General features: G+C 39.8%; 1 protein-coding gene and 1 long non-coding RNA gene across 4 annotated transcripts in view; both read left to right on the forward strand.

Moving 5' to 3' along the window:
- Positions 1-20,782, forward strand: part of LOC137464710 (guanine nucleotide-binding protein G(q) subunit alpha-like) — a 469,877-nt gene that overhangs the window by 337,180 nt on the left and 111,915 nt on the right. Inside the window, exon 1 of one of the 3 annotated variants that reach the window (XM_068176142.1) lies at positions 13,361-13,496. The exons of 1 other annotated variant lie outside the window; for it this stretch is intronic. In XM_068176142.1, the coding sequence (XP_068032243.1) occupies positions 13,361-13,496 (136 nt within the window). Of the gene's footprint in view, positions 1-13,360; positions 13,497-13,751; positions 13,816-20,782 lie in introns of those variants that run through there. One more of the 3 variants, XM_068176143.1, reaches the window with a different exon arrangement.
- LOC137464440 (uncharacterized) lies at positions 7-8,909 on the forward strand. Its single transcript, XR_010994235.1, has 3 exons — positions 7-862; positions 1,747-1,850; positions 8,659-8,909. It is a non-coding gene; the product is annotated as an uncharacterized lncRNA (long non-coding RNA).

Genomic DNA, 20,782 nt, shown 5'->3' on the forward strand with positions numbered 1-20,782 from the left:
AGATTGCCAGGGAAAGAGTAGTCTGCTTGGGGCTAGAAATCTTCCGCGGACACCAACAACTCAGCAGAGAACAGAAAGAAGACATCTGTTATCTTCCAGAGCCCCACACTGTGAGAGAGATGCAAGCCTTCCTGGGAATGGTAGGTTGGTGCTGCTTACTGATACCACATTATGTACTACTGGTAAAACCTCTGTATGGAGCCTTTAAGGCAACTGAGAAGGGATCCATCGTGTGGACAGAGAACACAAGAGCTGCATTTATACAGCTGAAATGTTCCTTGATGTCAGGCCCAGTTCTGGGGCTGCCAGACTTAATTAAGCCTTTTTGAATTCTTTACATATGAGCGGCTGAATGCTGCTTCGAGGATACTGGCACAACACCTTGGAGTTCAATGAAAGGCTGTGGCCTACTTTTCAAAACAGCTAGACAATGTTAGTCAATGTGGCCTGGGAGTTTGAAAGGTGTGTCAGCTACTGTCATCCTGATACAAGAAGCCCATAAATTCACCCTTGGGCAGCACAAATTCAAGTATGTGCCCCACACAGTGATAACTCTACTGGAACAAAATGCTGGCTATCTCCTAGCAGAATGCTTAAGTATCACTCTGTGTTGTTGGAATGGGATGACGTTACCCTAAAAATAATATCTGTTGTAAATCCTGAAATGTTTTTGTTATCTACATTAATTTACATCATGCCTGAGCATGACTGTTCACACACAATAGAAGAGGCCTATTCCAGCAGACCAGACCTGAAGGACATGCCTCTGGAGAATCCAGACTGGGAACTGTATACAGATGGAAGTAGCTTCATGAGAAATGGTAAGCAAATGACAGGCTACATAGTAACAACCATGGATAAGGTGATTGAGGCAAAGGCCTTGCCATCAGAAGGCTGAACTCATTGCACTGACAAGAGCTCTAGTACTGAGGGAAAGAAGGTCAATATATGGACTGATTCCAAATATGTCTTTAGTGTTGTCTAGGCCCATGGACCCATCTGAAAGGAGTGAGAGCTATTAACTACTCAAGATAATGAAATTAAACATGAATTAAGAGTATTTGGAAGCCTTCAGAGGTAGCTATTGTGCATTGCAGAGGTCATCAAAAAGGGAAAACCAGTCTCCAACTGGGAAATTGCTTCGCTGATGAAATCGTGACTCAGAGTTGGACCCACGATTTGCATGGGACTTTAGTCTAAAATGTATCCAAAGTTCTTAATAAGAACAATTACTGGATTTATACTCAATTGCCACCTTTCAATGGGAGTAGTGACTGGCCACTGATTGGTGTTTTAATGAAAGCAAACTGTACCGAAAAGTGGTAACAAGTCAATAAGACTCTTCTGTCTCCTATGCCCCTGAGCAGCCTAATAGATCACGGGAATGATACAGTTCCTTGTGCAGTTATAAATGCCACAGGAAAGGCCATTCTCCATTCATACTGCCATAAAACCAGATTAATGGAAAGAATAAACCCAAGAACTGTGAGGAAAAATGGAACTAACATCATGGAGACTAGTTCTACCACTCAGGACAGAGTGGTATTGGACATGTGACAATAAGTCCTGGAAAATCCTACTCATAGATAAAGCCCAGGTTTGTGCCCTTGGGGCTGTAACTCCAATACAACAATATTTGATCAAACTGAAAATCCAAATGGGAGGAGGAAAAGATCTGTTAATCCCCACACTGAATGTCACTGAATGTTTCCATACCAATGGAAATGTTTCCATTCCAACTCTCAGAATAGTCGAGCTGGAGTGGGCAGATACAAACATCTCAGCCATTATGGAACCTATTGAACAGCAGATTGTAGATGCAATTTCGGCCTTACAGGAAGAAATCCACAGTATGTCTCATGTTTATGCAGAACACAATGGTGCTCAATTTCATACTGGCTGCACAATATGTGCTATTATTAATACCACTTGTTCATATGTGGACCAGAGTGGAAGAATTAAGAAGAATTTGGCTGACATTTGGAAGCAGACTCAAATTTTACATAAAGTAGCTTTCAGAAATAACACTTTAAACTTAAACTGTATCTTCGGCACCCTTACCTCATGGTTACCAAATGGGGCCTGGATAAAAGAAGTGTTCATAGTAGCTGTAGTTATAGTTGGCATCTGTATAATCACAATAACTAGTAGGATAGCCAGTTGTGTAAACTGGTGCTGTGGTTAAATACAGAGTAGACTAGACAAGACAGAGACTTGTTAGACTCTAAAAAATGGGGAAAAGGTGTTGTCTTGATTTTTGCAGTTTTTTCTTTTATATATTCTCTGTATTCTTTACACAAATATTTGTAGCTCTGTAGTCTACTATTGTAACTTAACTTCAGTATTTTCCTAGGCAGAAGGACAAAACACATTCCAAGACGCCAATGCTGTCTTGGCTCTCCTTAGAAACTAAGATTGAGACCAGCTCTTCAAGACATATTTTTTACAGAGTTTAGGCCTCATCTGAGGGGGACGATTTAGAAGGTACTAGAGTGTGGGGGCATGACTTCACTGGGTGTCCATCCAATTGGGGATTCTTGCCAGATACGCTTATTTGCAAAGTATATAGAAATTGTGCATGCATTATGCAGGATATGCATGTTCAGCTGATGAATTGGGTACCTAAGGATCCTTATATAAAGGATAACCCCTTTTTATCACCTTGTGTCTGGCTCATATTTCAAGGACCAGAGAAAAAGGCATCAGTAGGTGCTAAATGGATACCAAAAAATGGATAGACAGAAGCAAAATAGATCCCAGATATTCACTGAGGAAACAATGTCCTGAATCAAACAAGTCATATTTGCTTAGTAACAAGGGAACTGATAACTGATGGTGACCTTTTACTAATAGTGGTGCATTTAAGTGTGAAATGAGTTACATTCTTATGGGAAGTGTGGCTGATGTTTTCGCCAAACTGAGTTCTACTCCTTTCTATGTGGTTTACATGAATAAAGGGAAGGATTTGATATAGCAGAAGGAAGAAAACATACCTGTAGAGACAACTTCTGTGGTTGAAATACCTGTATTAGCACACAGGGCTTTGAATATGAATTTCTCTTACAACTACTATCCATTAGGACTTGAATCCCAATGGTCTGGACACTAAATAGAATTACAGAAAAAAGGATATATACTCCTAAAGTGTTTATGCTTGTGGTCTATCCATATGCATGACAAAACAGATCTGGTACTAAAGCATAAAAATATGTAACATGAACAAAGCAGTCAAATAGAACAATGGAGACAAAATGGGAATGTAACAGATTAAACAAACAGTAGGATCTATGTTTTATAACATAGAATTCTAGCAACAAATAATACTCTCAGCTCACTGCTAGAACTGGCTCTTCTCAGCATGGTCAGCTGTTTGAAGTATTATATCCAATGTAAGCCTCCATGTAGGGCTTGATAAATCTTTTTTGAAGACCATGGAGCTTTATTCAATTCACAAAGGAAAAGACAGAGCAATAGTAATCATTAAGATAAAAGAAGATTAATTGAGCATGTAAACAGCAGGAAAAAAGAATTAAAACTGCAGTTAAATTGAACTTCCCTTGATCACAGAATCAATTAGTTTAATCAATCACCTGAAATTATCACATCCAACCTTTGACCAGACACCACCCTGTCAAGTAGATCATGGCACAAAGTGCCCCATCCAGTCTTCTCTTAAACACCTCCACAGATGGATGACACCACAGCCTCTCCAGGCAGCTTGGTCCAGTGCTTAGCAGCCCTTTCTGTGAAGAAGTTCTTCCTAATGTCCAGCCTGAATCTCCCCTGGTGCATGCTTCAGATTGTCCTCTCATCCTCGTGTCCTGGTAGAAGGGGTCGACCTCACTTGGCTACAGCTTCCTTTCAGGTAGTTTTAGGAAGTGATAATGTCACCCTGAGTCTCTTTTTCTCCAGGCTAAGCAACCCCGGATCCCTCAGCTGCTCCTCAAATGACTTATCTCTAGACTCTTCACGAGCTTCATTGCCCTTCTTTAGACAATGTAGGGAACAGAAAAATTGTGAATGATCTGAGGGTAAAAACAAATGTCTTCATGAATCTTGGAGTGCTGTCTCTCTAATGAGACCACAAAGTGATCAAATCAATCACTTTGGTTTACTGATTTATTTTCTCATGAACTATCACAAAGGAGCAATGTGATCCTTGAAAAGAGTGCAGGTAGATACTGTATTGGGATCCTTGCAGAAGACATTAAACCTGAGGAGCTGGTGATCTTGAAAAGGCCACATTTCCCCTATTGGAACTTGCACTTGAGAATGCCATGTTATTAATATGATTTGTAAATTACAACATATATTTGGGAAAAGTATAGTGTATAGGGATCAAAGGATGGAATGCATTGATCCTGACTGGGACACAGCTGTACACTGCAACTAACATGGGTAGCCCCTGCTCAGCACTGCCATGATACCTCCTGCATGGACTTGCCCTTAAACAAACCTGTTTTCCTGTAAGTAAGTTAAAGATGACCTCAAATGATTGAAAGGGTGAGTTTCTTTCCCCAGACAGGATCTGCTCTGTGCAGTGTGCAATGGGAAAATCCACTGGGGCACTGTTCAATGCTGCAGAGAGTGCCCGTAACCTGAGGAGATGCAAGATGTTACTATCTATACCCCTCTTCTTAGTCTGTCTTTTTGAAGTAAACTTATTAAGCCACTTGTTGTTGGGCCTTTCTCACTGAAATCTAGAAAGACCCCTGCACCAGCTCACTTCCACCTCACCCCACACCTCCAAGCGGAACAAATGGTATTTAGTGTTACCAGGCCAAAGAAATAAGAGGTTTGCTTAACTGCTTTTTGGAAATCATAATAGTAAAAAAGAAAGATTATTTCATTAGAAGAATTTTGAACTCCATAGGGAAACTCAAGGAGAAGTACAAATACATATATGATATACTAGAAAGAATTTTGACTTTTTTTTGTTACAATACCACCACCTTAATGTCACCTGTAAAGAGACTAGCAGAGACGCTTTATGAAAATGGGTGTAACAAGACTTGAAATAATCAGCACATTAATACTTCTCAGTTGTTAAAATAATGAAAGCACAGAACTCCAAATAAAGCTCAGCCTTTGTCCAAAGACTTTTTTTCTGGAAAAAATTGAGTCTTATTTAACAAAGAAATACTAATAAACAGATAAAAAGTGCTTTGATCATAAGCACTGATGATGAACTCAGAAACTATATATTATACACAAATCTGGCCATTATGAAATTAAACACTTTCAGTGAAAAGTATTTCTAATGTCAATTAGTACGTAGCTCAGAATTTTAATTCTTAGTGTACTCTTTGTAACTTGCAATTGTAATAATGTGAAGGAACTCAAAAACTAGATTTACAAGTAGTAATTTATTATAAATTGCAGTGGGAGTTCCTAAATCACTTATCTGAATAAATAACAGCTTTTTGAAAGCTATCTGGAAAATTATATTAAATTACTAATTTGTATGAATATGCCAATATTTAATAAGTTCTATGATCCACCAATTTCATGTAAAGGGAACAAGATTAGGTGTATACATACACAAACACTAAATCATATCTTCGCACGGAAAACTTGGAAAACTATTGTATCTGAAGGAATACATCCTTATGTACATTATGCTATGAATGCCAAAAACCTTGAGAGATCTAACAGCTTAGAAAACACCCTAAACATTCTGGTTCTCTCCACTGTTAATAGCACATTACCAGAAACTTAAAATGGTACTTCTGTATTGTTTAATTTCTCTTCTATCTGACTGATATTTTACCCATCAAAACAAAATTCAGGTTTTCCATCTTTTGGATAGAAACAGCAGTAGGGGGAGCTCAAAGCTTTTTTTCTTTTCTTGTAAATCTCAGACTTATGACTAGTTTCTTAGCAGAAGTAGGTATTAATGACAAAAGTTTTCCCTCATAAATAAAAGAGGTATGAATATCTGATATAATTCTAAATACAGCTATTACTCTCAGTATCCAAACTAAAATTTAACCACTGATTCTTCTTAAAATTTCCTAGTCTCTTCAAAGTTTCAGTCCTGTTAAACACTCTTTATTTTGGAGTTAAAAAAAAGTTATCCTCTTTCAAAATCCTTAAATATATAACCATCAAAACAAAACCAAAATTTGAGAGGATTTGTATTTAGGTTCTCTGTAAGGCAATGCAAATCCTCAATTCAAACCAGATTAGGAAGCAGTCCCTTAGAAATACAGTACACTGACAGCCTGCCTTGCAATTATACCCATACCAGGATAATATGCATTTTATCCAAATTTGTATTTAAACAATCTTAGCACTCTATCCAATTCTCTATATATGTCCAATATGTCCAAACCAGAATTTTCTAAGTGTTGAAAAGTCTCTTTTCTCTGTCTCTTAGGACAAATGAAACAAATGTTATCCTTTTCCCTACTAACGAATTTCCTTAATTCCCTTAAATATTATTATAGATTCTCCAATCTTCCTTAAGAGTATAGAGCACTATCTAAATGCCATGTTAACTGCAGGGGAATTTGACTAGTAAGAGCAATCACTGCACTGCTACTATTAGCTGTGCATCTCAGGCATAAGAGTTTTTCCTATTTCTGCCCAAATTCAAGGTGACAAATCATCCCATATGGATTGAAGAAACATACTATCTGGCTATCTGAGGTTATAGTTATATAAACTGAGGTTATAGGTATAACTAAAGTTATGTAACTGTAATTCTAGTTATAACATGAGGCTTACAATTCAACCCACATTTTTACTTCAGTACATAACTTGAGTGCCTTGATTCCTGCTCAATACTTCCTAAAGCATTAAATAGAAGTCAATTATTTTGCTATCTTCCAAGTCAGTTTTCTCCATTACTTTAAATACTTCTGTGGAAATACTACTTTAGTCAACTATTTGTGATGGCTTTACATAAGACAATGACGGCCATTTTTTCTAATAGATTTTCATTTAGAGAAAGAAAGATATTTCCCTTATTACTGTACTTCCACTTAGAGGAAAACACTGATCATCTTTTGTCTTAAGATCCTTCTCTGCATTCACTTTAAAACCATAAATACTTGAAACAGTCTTATGATGGGCTTCTGCTACAATGTTTGTAAATTATATATATCAATAAAAATAATTTAATTGTTCATCTGAAAACACAATTGACTAGGTCATGACTTTCATTCTTATGTCACTTATCCCTCACACATTTATGATTTTTATTAGAAGATTTGGTAGTAATGTGCAAAATATATTGATGCTCCTACTAATACAAGACATGAAGCATATACAAAGTACAGAATTCATTCCTAAACCTTCTAAATTCTTGCATTTAATTTGTGTATAAATTGCATATTGAAAAGATAATTTTATGAACTACTATTACATGCAAGTGGATATTTATTTTCTGTTCATCTTCACTAGAAAAATAATTTTTCACTTTACATACTAAACTTTGGTGCAAGATTGTGGAAAGTATTGAAGAATGCTTTGATTTTGGATTAGTCTTCCATTTTAAAATTATGGGATGAGATAGTTATCCATGGTCCTTCTAGTGACATACTTTGGATTGCAATAAAATAACTTCCGCTGACGCACTCTTTGGATGATGGAAAGATTTACAAATAATACTTTTCCATGAAATACCAAAAGAACTACCTCTGTCTGATGTGATGTGTAACTCTTGCCTCTCTGTCCTGTGACACAGTGAGAACTAAAATGGAAATGAGGGCCTATCAGTTAATGCTTTCTAATGGTTAGACTATTTCTGAAATAGTCACTGAACAAACTGGAGGAGTCACACAATTACTATGTTAAATATCTTAAAGAAAGCTCAGGATCTGACACTACTGTGTATGATAATGAAAAACAGTGCCCTTCCATTGAAAATTATGGAGTTACTATGCTATGAAACTTATATGAAATCAGAATTAGAAAGCATATATCCAAGAATAGACTGTAGGGTAAGAATAAAAGTTAGAATAGGATGCTTGAGGTCTTACATAAATAATCCAAACACAGAATACCATTAACCTAGCAGAGCATGAGAAGTCCTACTGATGGCAAATGAACTAGACATTATACAAAGTCTCTCTAGGTTTATATATTATATATGATTATATATATGAATAACTTACTTTGGACTTGCACAAAAATAAGAAACCCATGAAGAATAAAAGCCACCTTATTAAATATTCAATAAACTGAAAGAAAAATGTTCTTGAATGTGATATACCTGATAAATACACATAAAAGCTATTTTGACAGAAACAATAGTATTTTTATGATGCCAAAACATGAATTTATAATTTATGTCACGGAAGCGGAAGACTAGTATCCCCCATACTACATCCTAGGCTGAACACTTAATCACAGGCTTTGCTGAAACTTTTGGGGGATTTTAACCTATATAACTGTCAAATAATAAAAATACAAATAAGTCTGGATCCAAAATTGGCATCCATTTCATGGTAAAAGTAATACAATAGGACAAAAGTTATCAGGGAAACAGCTGGTTCCAATACTGAAGACTTTAAGTATTCCTTTTCAGTGAGTGGCCATATTACTGTAGTATCAGCTCATACTCTACCAATTTATTAATGTAATTTGTGTCATGTGGCTAGGTCAAGCGTGGTGAGATTTTTTGCTTTGTTTTGGGTTTTTGGTTTTTTTCAGGGTTGAAATTTACGATCCTGTTCCACCAGACTTGTGCAGAACAATACATGAACAACTGGCTCATGCAGGTGATACAGCAGCTTATTCCCACAGAAGTGGTGGTCTGGATCACACTGTGCCTACTAGACGTTTTCCATTAGCAGGACTGAAGGGTCAACTGAGACTTTGTGAAAGACAATGCAAATCCTTAAATTAACAGCTAACTCTGAGAATATACTCAGTCAAGCAAGCAAGCAAGCAACCAACAAACCCTACCAACCAAGAAAATTCCCACCCAACACAATACTCCAGGATCAGTTCTGCACACAGTTAAGGAGCCAAATCATGCAGCTGGCAGCCCGTCCTGTTGGAGCAGGCAGCGGCCGTGTGCACTGGCGAGGAGTGCTGTGGACAGAATGCTGGCTCCTGGTGCGGCACACTCAGCCAGGGCACGCGTCCCACACTGCGCTGTGCTTGGGGGCTGCCACACAGCTGCCACATGCACTTCTCTGCACAACACCCCTCTTCTAGTGCCAGTGCAAAATAATGTTAAGAGATGAGTCTGAAGAACAAAAGCGTTTTGAAAAATACTTGAGCTTTTTCAGAGATAGGTCTTCCATACAAACCTTGACATACAAATACATAGGAGGAAAGAAGTTTCTAAAATTCCACATAAATCAGGTGAGAAAACAGGGGGGTAACTCTTCCCTAGTCATTGGTCTGTACCTTAGCACCTTGGCAGGCACTTTTTGCTTTGAAATAAGTAACACTGAGAAACATTCAGAAGATAATTTGTCAAAACTACACACACTGGAAGAAATGGATATCTGCTGAAGGAAATTGCAAATACTGGATGTTATTCATTTAACAGCAGAAAACAGCAGATATATTTTATTTGGGTTTTTTTCCCCTTAAAAAAACCCAAAACCAACTAAAAAAAAAAAAAAAAAAACACCAAAACACCAACAAAACAAAAGATCCTCCCAAAAACCCAATCAAACAAAAAAAACCCCCACAAAACCAAAAACAACAAAAAAACCCAAACCAAACAAAACCAGCAAACAAAAACCTGATTAGGAGGGCATACTGGAAGGAAAATTTGCTCAACTCAGATATATTGACAGCCTCTAAATTTACTGGAAACATTCACAAACAAGACTGGGATGTACTTCTGCATAGCACTGCGCAAATATCTTCTTAATGCACAATGGCTACCAAAAAGTACTCACAAGATATCCCATTGGTTAAGATGGGAGGCTTACTAATTATGAAAACCCTATGATGCTGCTATCCACTATCTTCTCTTCTACTGTCATGTGAGTACCAAGTTCAGATACCATTTGGAACCTGTCAAAACATCACAGAAAACCTTTCTTAGGCAGAAAAGACAGAAGAAAGTGACAATAAATATCTTTATGGAATCATATGGAAGGAAGAAATTGAACACTGAGATAGCTTAGTGCAAAGAATGTTATGGACATGATTAAACATAGTGGTAGTTTCCAAATCTTCACTGTCTTATGAGTAAGAATACCAAGGACACAAGGTGTTTTATACCATCTTTTCTCCGTCAGTCTCACTTTTAATTTCCTGTGGCAGTAAGCAACATCAAAACGTCTCACAGGCAATGGGTTCCTATGAGCCATGCACTAGAGATTACTTGGATAGAGGAATATGAGATTAGTGCTATAGGGAGGCTTATCAGGAAATATCTGTCCAGGATTAGGTAACACTATGGACAGTATCTATGGATAATAATTACCTGCATAGGCAATAGGCAATAAAGATTTCTGTTATTTACTGATAGTTGTTATTAGGATAAAATATTTATAAAGGATGTTTCACATTTCAAAACAAAAGCCAACCATTATGGAATTGAGGTCTGGAAAGAAATTTCCTCATAGGTTTATTATCATGTAATTATCCATAATGGGGTTCCTCTGATTTCCACTAAGTCATGAAGCAAATGAGTAAAACAGTGTATAATGGCTATCTGCTGATACCATATTCAGGACTAGATGGCTCATCCATAAAAATCTGAAGGTATTTATTCTGTAAAGATTTGAAATCCAGTTATATCAATAGAAGTGGTACATGCAGATTACAGTCATGGTCTGTTGCGTGTCTTGTCTCATTAAAAATGCAAAATTAAATGACAGTTCTGCATTTGAGGTATACACTGTGTTCATGCCTTTTATACTGAGCATATAAAACAGTTAAGAAAGTTTAGTCCAACTTCTTGTACTGCAGACTATTACAGTTTTTATTAGAATAGTGTGCCCTCAGTTTTGGAGAGGATATTGATTCAGTTTACCTAAAGGCTGGAAACTCATTGACCTGTTCCTAACCTTTTTTCAAGATGTGATTCCTGGAGATGATTGCTGTGGATTTGTGCATAATGTACAAAACATCCAACAAGTATTTCTTGTGAGCTTTACCATACTCACCTTCACTCTTTTGGACTCTGGCATTTAGAAGAAAACCCTAGTATTTATCTCAAAAACCCTGATAATTATTTTCTTGAAGTAACCTCCCCCTCTTGTTACTTGTTGTCTCTGTAATTCAGTGTTGGCACTTTAGAAATCTTAATTGCATGTAATATTGATACATCTGGGACCAGTACACAATACAGGTGAATGCACAGATACACTTCTATATATACAGGTTTTAAAAGAGAGAATATGCTTTGCATGAAATATATGTATTCTTAGTAGCTGAAACTACCCAATTTTGACTAAAAGTCATTGACTGGAATAAAGTAAAAAGATTTCAAGTTGTATCAATCATTTTTATACACTATATATGCCAGTACAATATAGATCCACATGAAAACTATGCAATTTTTAATAAGTAATTTTTTTATGCTCTAAAAAAACTGATTGAATGTATTATTTTCCTGTTTTTTTTTATTTTTAATTCCCTTATTGTCTTCCTCTCTATGGCAGACCTTACTTAAATAATTTTGTCAGTACATATGGAAGCTTTTAGCAAAGAGCATATGAATTTTGAAACAGATGTCAGCAGGTGCTGGTGAGGTATCAGACCTGGAGCTAAAAGAGAGTGATGTGCCTTTCTACCCACTACCTAGGCTAGTACCAGATTCACAGCCGATTTGGCAACATTCCTAGATACAAGTAGCTTAAAATGGAGGTGACCAAAAGAAGTGCAGGTGTGGGAATTCTGTGAGAAGTTTATGAATTCACAAAAACTAGAAGGTATATCAGTGCATTCTGCTCGATTGTATGCCATCGCCCTGAGAGCTACCGAAAGCTACATTGGGACAGCTTTCCAGAGATTGGGCCTGAGGTAGGGGCTGGGGCGAGGGGCGAATAGAACTCACCGCAGCCGAGTATCGGCCACACCGGTGGCGTCCCGTGGGGTGTCCCAGTGCGTTCGTGCCGAACGCAAGGCTTTACCATCCCAGCAAGGAGTCAGGGCGCTACACCTTCCGGGTGCCTGACGGTGTGCTTGTATCCCGCTCTGCCTTCCCATTCCGGCCAAACGTGGAAAAGGCATTTTCGGCTCCTTACTCCTTCCTTCCTTTCAGCCGACCACATTTTCCGCCAGTCCCTGCCAACCCAATTCATCTCTTCTAGGATGGGAACCGAATAAAAATGTGTGCCTACGACTAAAAACAAAGGAAGCGAAAGCAAACAAGGCGTTAGGGAAGACGCTGCCCGGCAGGACAAACGGGAGCAGGCACAGCTCCTCGAAGCCATTTGGAGTGAGAATCCGTTCAGTGTCTTCCCGCACCTCCTCCTCTGCCCTCCTCCGCCGCCGCCGCAGGGCGGGCGGCGCGGCCCTGGGGGGCGGCACAGCGCGGGCGGCGGTTCGGCTGCCCCGGCCGCTCGCCCCACCGCGCAGCGGGGCGGAGAGAGAGCGGGAGCGGCGGCAGGAGACGGGCCGCCATATTCCTGCCGCACCACGCCCGCGGAGCCCAACCATTTAAAAGCCGGTCGAGCTCGACCCCTGCTAAGTGCACTCGTTTCCCTTTCCGCTGCTCTGTCGGCAACGCGGGTAGGACCGAACCGAACCGAGCGGAGCCGAACAGCGGCAGCTCTCTAATAGCGAGCTCCGCTTTCCCTCACCACCACCCCCGCCTCCTTCTTGGAAGGGTGAGCGGCCGAGGCAGCGGGAAGGAGGAGCGGTTGCGAGAAAGCTCTTCCTGCCGGGCAGCGGTGGTCTCGCCCACCCCGCAGGAGCCGGGCTCCCGCTCTGGGGGCGGGGAGCGGCGGAGAGATGTGTGCGGGGCGGGGGAGGGATTAGTGGGCATTAGCGCTTCCACGGGGGTGGGGTGGTCGCGTCGGAGGGCGGCGGGGGTGTCTGCGGCCGCCAGGGACACTCGGGGACCGCGCAGGCTGCGGGCGGCGGCGAGGGAAGGGAAGCAGCGGGACAAGGGACGGCTCGGCTGGGTAGCGCTGCTGCTGCTGCCGCGGTGGATGTTTCCATGTTGTTCGGTGCATGATTTAGAGGAGAGGAGGAGTTGGCAGCGGCGGGTGTCAGCGGCAAGGAGCGGGGATCCGCGCCGCCAGCGGCCCTGCCTTTCTTCTTGCCCTTCTGAGGCTTCGAGGCTGCTCTGCCTGCGCGCCTGCCCTGTGGCGGCCCCCGGGCTCTCGGAGAGCGCCTGTGCCCCCCGGGGCCGAAGCGGCGGCGGGGTGCGTGTGTGCGAGTGTGCGTGCGGGTTTAGGGGGGGTGGGGGCTGTGTCTGAACCAGTTAGGAAGAATGACTCTGGAGTCCATCATGGCGTGCTGCCTGAGCGAGGAAGCCAAGGAAGCCCGGCGGATCAACGACGAGATCGAGCGGCAGCTGCGTCGGGACAAGCGGGACGCCCGCCGCGAGCTGAAGCTGCTGTTGCTGGGTGAGTGCGGGGCTTCCTCCTCCCGGCTCGGGCCGCTCGCCTCGGGCCGCCGCCGGCGCGCACGCCCCAGGTGCCGCCGGGCTGCAGCCCGGGCATCGCCGCCGGCGCGGTCTGTGCCGGGGCGCAGGTACCCGGCGGCGGGGACGGGGCGGCAGCGGCAGTGCCTCTGGGCACTCGGCGCCCCCGCCGCGGGGAGCCGCAGGCCGAGCCTCCGCCGCGGGGAACGGGGCGTGTGTGCCCGCCTGCGTGCATCGTCGGCGGGTGGGTTCGATGTGGAACGGGAAGCGGCCTTACAAAATGGAGAGGGAATGGATGGCGGGTGAGTGAGGGGGCTGCGGGGCGAGGGGCATATGTCGATGTGTGTGGGAGAGCGATGGTAGCGAAGCAGATTAAGGAAGGGATTCGCAGGGGGAGTCGCTGTGCAGGTCGATGGTGGCGGGTGTGATATCTGCATTGTTCCTTGGGCTTCGGGAAGGTTGTTACCGGTTGCATTTTTTATTGTGATTTTTACTTATTGAGGTAAAGTTGGATAAGGGGCTTGGGCTCAGCTTGCGTACCGGTTTCTATAAAGGAAAGGGAGCCGCAAAGGCCCAGATGCACATGGCAAGCTGAGGGGTAACCTGAAGTGTGCTGGATGATTACAGGATCTCTGATACCGTTGGCCTCCACCCACTGGTCAGGGAATAAAATCAACTGTATCGTTTCTCCCGAATTAAAATAGAGGTTGCTATTTTAGAGCTGCAAGTATGCAGAGGTGGTATTTATCCAATAGAAATTTGGTTTATGTTAAAATAAGGCTTTTGAATTAAAATCTTCCTGCCAGTGTCCAGTCTGATGCACTGTGTCGCATAGCTCCCTGGTAATAGTTCCTGCCTGGACTCACAGGCCTTTATGTATTTTTGCACTACTGTCTGGTGTGTGGATGAGTGAGTATGTTCCAAATGGATGTGAGATGTTTACAGGGAAGATGCTTTTCTTGGGCCACTTATATGGAAGTAGTGGTTTATACTGGGGAAGTAAACTGCCTATTCAATGAGGTAAGGCAAGTTGGAAGGGAAAGTTTGAATACATTTTAGTGCTTCCATATGAATATGCTATTTCCTGAAGGTTATTTTCTGGATATAGAGAAGGTTGGGATCTGTAATGGATCTGGGAGAGAAGTAGTGGACATGGATGCAGCACTCACAGTAATAATGTTCTGTTGGATTTTGGCCTAATGTTGGTTTATGGCAGTGCCTGGTGTGATTTCCGAGATGCACAAAGAAGATAAATAGATTGCCCTTGCTTAATATTATGGATGTCCAAGTATGATTAGTGATAGACAGTTGCTTCAGGAAAGGCAGTTCATACATTTGATGTGTTATTCAGGTCCAGATATTTTCTGTGTATTCTCAATTTCTCTTACAGTAGTGCTAGAAGCTTCTCCCAGATTTTCAGAAGTGTATGAAATCCACTGAATGAGACCAATATATATTACCTACAGAAGAAATCCAGAGATTCTGCAGTTAGGAACATAGAACTTGAGCTGCTTTGCAAGGTCCTCCCACCACTAACATGAAGTATTGGGGTAGGTGGTGGTAGACTGGAGTCCAGTTACGGCATCACTTTGGACCAGATAATGTGTGGTGATTTGAAGAAGAACAGGAGAGAAGCCATCCCATAGAAAGAATTAGGGAAAACTCTACTGAGTTCCTGTATAAAAGATTTCTGTGTTCATCATCAATGCCAGCTAAGAGTTCCAGCAGGCTTTTGAAAGTGGAGGCATGATGTAGAGATCTGGAGGGGTGAATTTTTGGCTGCATGTACTTAACAGCACATCCATATACCTGGTTAATAAAACCAGTACGGAAATTGTTACTGTGCGTGCATTTTTTTGTCTTATGTTTTGTCAGCCTCTGTCATGTATTTGACTGAAAGAAAGAGTATGTGCACATTTGGATTAACACTTAATGATCTTGTCTTGAGAAATGCAGTGTGTAGTGAGTGACTCTTGGTGTCTTGGTATTTCATAGACTCAAGTTTCAATTTCTAAAAGAAATTTGGGGGAACTTCTTTCATAAGTGGGTTTATCTTAAGTACCGTAGAGCACTTTTTTTTTTTAGTCACTTTCATTGTTTCCCTAGAATAAGCAAATGCTCAGTTACTAAGTTTGTTGTTTGTGTGGGTCATTCACATGGTTATGAGACAGATGAAACTGTTTTCAAATGAAAATATACTCATTGAAAATAGGCTGGTGGCAGGAAAATCATCTGAACATGTTTAAAATAATCTGATTTTTTAATACTGAATAGATGTTTACTGTCCCATTTCATCTCTTTCCTCCTCATTTTTAGGGAGAAAATCACTAGTGCCGCTTAATTTTATGTAAGCACAAGTGAACATGTTTGGGTTTTTTTCTTTTTTTTTTTTTTACTTTTCTGTAAGTGCCAATTTTGCAGTCCTGCTCTCTCAAGTATTTTAGGTCTGAAAAAACCTAAGCATGTTAAGGTTTTTAAATACGGGACTGCGGAACATCCTTTGACTTGTTAGTACAGTGTTAACTGAGCCTTGTTAAGTGGCTATGCATGTTCTAGTTGCATATGCAAAGTGAAAGGTATTATCAACCTTTAAAGGCACAAAGAAGTGTATCTGTGTTAGGTTGTTTTATTATTACACTTGCTTAAAAATTAGATGTATACACATAAAAATGAATATGGGTAGCAAACATAAAGAAAAAAATTAATCTTTTTACTTCAGAGGAAAAGGATTTTTCCGTCTTTAAATTGTGAAAGACACAGTGCCTTCTTGGAAACGTAGGTTTCTCCGAATTGTTACTGTGTCACGCACATACACACACACACACACACAGACTGCTTAATGTACTCATGTTATCATTTTACTTTTCGTGAAATCAAAGAGCTCAAAGTTGGAAGTAATTTGTGTAAAACTTTCACTGTGTGCTAATATTATTTTTAGGTATTAGTTTAAAAATAAACACTCTGATTAAACATTAAAATAACACTTTTAGGTACTTTTTTGTACATCATTATTAGAACAGAACAAAGTATTTTTTTTACAGTTTCAGTTGTGGAAAGCCAGAATCCATAAATACGCACTGAAGCATATTACATAGTAATAGTTTCAGCTAGCACAACTTGGCTGTAGTGTTTTGAGACGCTTTGGAACGAATTCAGTCGTCCACTGAATTTGGTTTTAATCTGTATTTTAACTCTTCTGGATGTCATTACTGATGAACACTTTGTAAAACCCTGTGATTGTTCTCCAGAGCTTACAGTTGTTAATATTCGTTGTTTACTGTTAGCTGTAAAACACTTTGTTTTTATAATTAGGGGAGAAAATGAAGAGGTGTTCTAATGTTTTATGTTCTCCTATGCCAATGTGTTCTGCATGCTTTTATTTTAAACATTTATGCACATATTTATTTTAAAGTAGTAAGAGCTATATACTTATGTATACATTTTTTGTCATACTTCCGTATGTAATTTTTTCCTGCCATCCATGTAAATTTTCCGGGGACTTAGAAAGCAGCATTTGAGCCTGCATGACAGGTTGTAGTCATAAACCATCAGTCCTGGACATAGTCTGCCTGTAGACTGTATACATTAATATTGTACATTATTTTCTCACTGGGAAATGCCTTGAGTAGCTAAGAAAATAATCTGCAGGTGTTGTGCTAGCAATGCCTATGTGTCTGTAAACCCTGGCCAGATTAGGTACTGTATGACAGTGCTATTTTTTGCAGCATATTGGTTGGTATTGTGTCATGTGCAAAGCATTTTTTTTTAAAACTTAGGTACTTCTTATGTTGAAGATAGCGAATGTGACAGTGAAGAGTCTTGCCTTGATGCAAGTGTCCTTCTATTCTCCCTGCTGTAGCACAAAAACTAGGTAGACGATAAGCCATTTGAATTGGCATGAACAGCAATTTTATGCCAAACGATGCTTTTGGACATAAGGTGATTATATGTATTATTTCTTAAACCTGTGTCAGCCGAATTAGACATCAAACATGCAGAACTTGGTGTATTCACAGAGGCAGGCTTTGTGTAGATACGTTGAAGAGGAAATGGGTTAGTTAAGCCAACAGTGGCAGACTCTTGTTTCATGTAACTTCTTCAGCTGGAGAAACAAGCTTCCTTTTTCTTATAACTTGTATTTTTATCAGTCTGCCCTATTCACACTGAATTCTTTGGAGTAATTTTAGGTAATTGACATATTAAATATTTACAAATAATTAATTTACCTTTTCATACATATTGTAGCTAGATAGGTAAATATCTCTTATTTAGCAGAAGCTGTTTCTAAGGAAATATAATTTAATTCTGAATGTTTAACACCTTGATGTATTCTCACATACACAGATATGTCCATATGTAAGAACATTTTTTTTTTATTGGGGAGGAAAACACAAATCGTCATTTGGATATCAGTGTGATAATGTGAAGAACATACATTTGGAAAATATTTAAGAAACATTTAAGAATAAATCATCATTTGGATATCAGTGTGATAATGTGAAGAACATACATTTGGAAAATATTTAAGAACATTTTTTGGTGCACCACAAAAGGATACCTTGTATGCAGCCATTAAAAAGGGTTTGTTGCTCTTTTGTTTTTACCATTTGATAAGTGATCTACACCCACCAAAGTTAATAGGAATTAGTAGAGGGTCTGAACAGTTAAAGAATTCAGACTAATTTAGCTTTATTTACATTTCAAAGAGCCAAGTGACCCCTAATTTTGTTACACTGGCAAACAATGTTGGATAAATGTAGGATGAAAAAAATACATGCTGAGCAGAGAAATCTTTGGAGAATGGGCATTTGCGTGTGTGCTGCAAAATGAAGAAATAATTCTCCTCCTTTAGTTGCTTCAAATTAATTGTGTTGTTTTATGGTAACAGCAATTTCATAGGGGAAAGCACTACCTTTCAATCTCTGAAAAACAAATCACAGAGGTGTGAAATAAAGTTAGATAGAGGTCCAATTAATGGTGATTAGCTTTGTTGCAGGAATAGAATGATATAAGCACAATACCTTTTTCTATGATCTTCCTTAAGCTGAATGGTAGAAGACTGAAGAAAATATGTTCTTGTACACAAATGCAACTGTGTATGAACAGCTGTTACTGATGAAATTAGGGAAGTTTTTCAGCGTTCACCTTTTATTTACTGTAATTAGCAAACCTGGCAAGAACAAAGAGGACAGCAGGAGAAAACAAAGGGAGAATTAGCATATAGGCAACACTAGGAAGCCATACACATGGTGTTGACCGAAAAGAAGGAAGCGTGCTACAGATTTTAAATATTATTAACTCTGTGCAAAGAAGTTAGATGTGTTAAAACTGGATAAAAAAGTCCAAGAGGTACCAATGTTTTAGAAGTTAAAAGTTTGGAAAATCTCCTGTTCCTGGAGAGTTCCAGGAACAGCACAAATGTTTTTTCAGGCTAAACTAAAGTTTAAGTCTGAAGTGTTCTGAAAGCCCATTGTTCCCTCAATAAGTAGTGCTGATACTGAGGCTAAACTGAAGCATGATTTTCTACAGATTTTTGTCCTTTGTAAGTTTTCAAAGGACAAATGGCAGGGAATAATTAAACTACCTAATTTGTATACTCTACTTACTGTTAATCAGTAGTGCAGAGTTTTATCCCAGAACCCTGATGCAGATGCAGTTGCCAACAGAAAAGTACTGCTGTTCATTTCATTCTGCACTTGAGAATGTGGTGTGGCTATTCCAGGAACAAAAATAACCCCTACCAAGCAAGACTCCTTCTTTGTCAGTCCATTAAGGCAGAATCATCTGACAAACTACTGTAATGGACTACATGATTTAGGTGAGCTCCACTGTGTTGGTTCAGCTCATCTTTCTTTGGAAAGCAGATGGTGTGCAATACATGTATTGCTTGAATGAGCAACAGAACATTAGAAAGTTGATGAAAGTGGAAGCAACTGGTGATTCAGTAAATTGAAAAGATAACTGTATCACTACTGCCTCAGCACAGTTGAGCTGTGTATTGACAGCTTCATCTGGGAGCTTTGCTAATTGTAATTTAGATTGATCTGTGTATGGAAGAAGCATCTGATAGGAATGAATGAGTCAAGGTAGTTTTGACTAGTGCCAGAGTCTGAGTCTGTTTACCTTAGAGTACATGGATGAGATTTCTACCCAAGGCCCTGTTCCCACTGATATCTGTGTCTTCTCTTTTGTATCTAGGAGATAGCTATTTTGGCCCTTGTTGAAGTACTTTGGTAGTCAGTCCTAGCTGTCAAAAGTCTGTTGAAGGAGGATTTGTTTTTCCCAAAGGAAATTGTGGAAAGGGCAGTTAAAATTTGCAATATGTTATACTTCTCCTCTCTGCCCCCAATTTTCTCTTCTCTAAAGAACTGAGTGCAGTTAGGTCCTTAAGTCTTTTGAATAGAAAAATACAGCTCAGATCTTGGCAAGTATCACCAAATATGCATCAGAATAGTGTTTGCCCAGATAGTATTAGCCACCTTTAAGTTAAATTCAAGGTAGGAGCACAGATTTCTGTTCTGTAGGAACTTGGTGTATCTGGATGTGAAAGTCAACCTGTTAAGAGATTCTTTGAGTAAGCAGGGTTCAAGGTAGATATTGCTCATTTAGTTACTATATGGCCATGAAATCAACCTAAAGATATCCCATTCTAGATCATACTTTTATAAGCTAAGGTATAGTGTAGTGGACATGTCTTAGGTACACTTTGAAATTATACATTAGGAAAAATATTTTAATTGTAATAGTATTTATTCTTATGGCACAGAATATACATTGCTGTCTAGTTTTGTTAGTGTGTCTGTCGCTGTACCTGAGCTATATGCTCACTAGACACTTGCATAAGCGTCTTGGTCCTTAGCTAATTCATTGCTCTAATGATAATCTTTGTCAAGAATCCTTAAACTGAATGAGAATCTATCTGTGAGTTAAGGAAACTTTCTATTTTCATATTCTATAAGCCAATCACAGGAGAGTTTTAATCTCCTAAGTCTTCAATGTTAATGTTCATTATCTTGCTTATATTAGAGAATGTTGAAAGAGAATGCTGAAAGGTATTCCAGCCCACAATTCTGGGTGAACAGCATCATCCAGAAAGTTGAACAGAAGGTTTCTGGAGCAGTTGGCAATTCAGAAGGCCAGAAAAACGCAAGACATAGAGGTTGGAAAAGATGCCATCATTCTTTATGCTTCTTGGGAAGTGGTCTGGCTTAGGGAACTGGTGGTCGAGTATGGAACTTAAATTTTGCTCTGATAATGGATGTGCAAAGC

The sequence above is a fragment of the Anomalospiza imberbis genome, chromosome Z, assembly GCF_031753505.1.
Source record: "Anomalospiza imberbis isolate Cuckoo-Finch-1a 21T00152 chromosome Z, ASM3175350v1, whole genome shotgun sequence".
NCBI lineage: Eukaryota > Metazoa > Chordata > Aves > Passeriformes > Viduidae > Anomalospiza > Anomalospiza imberbis.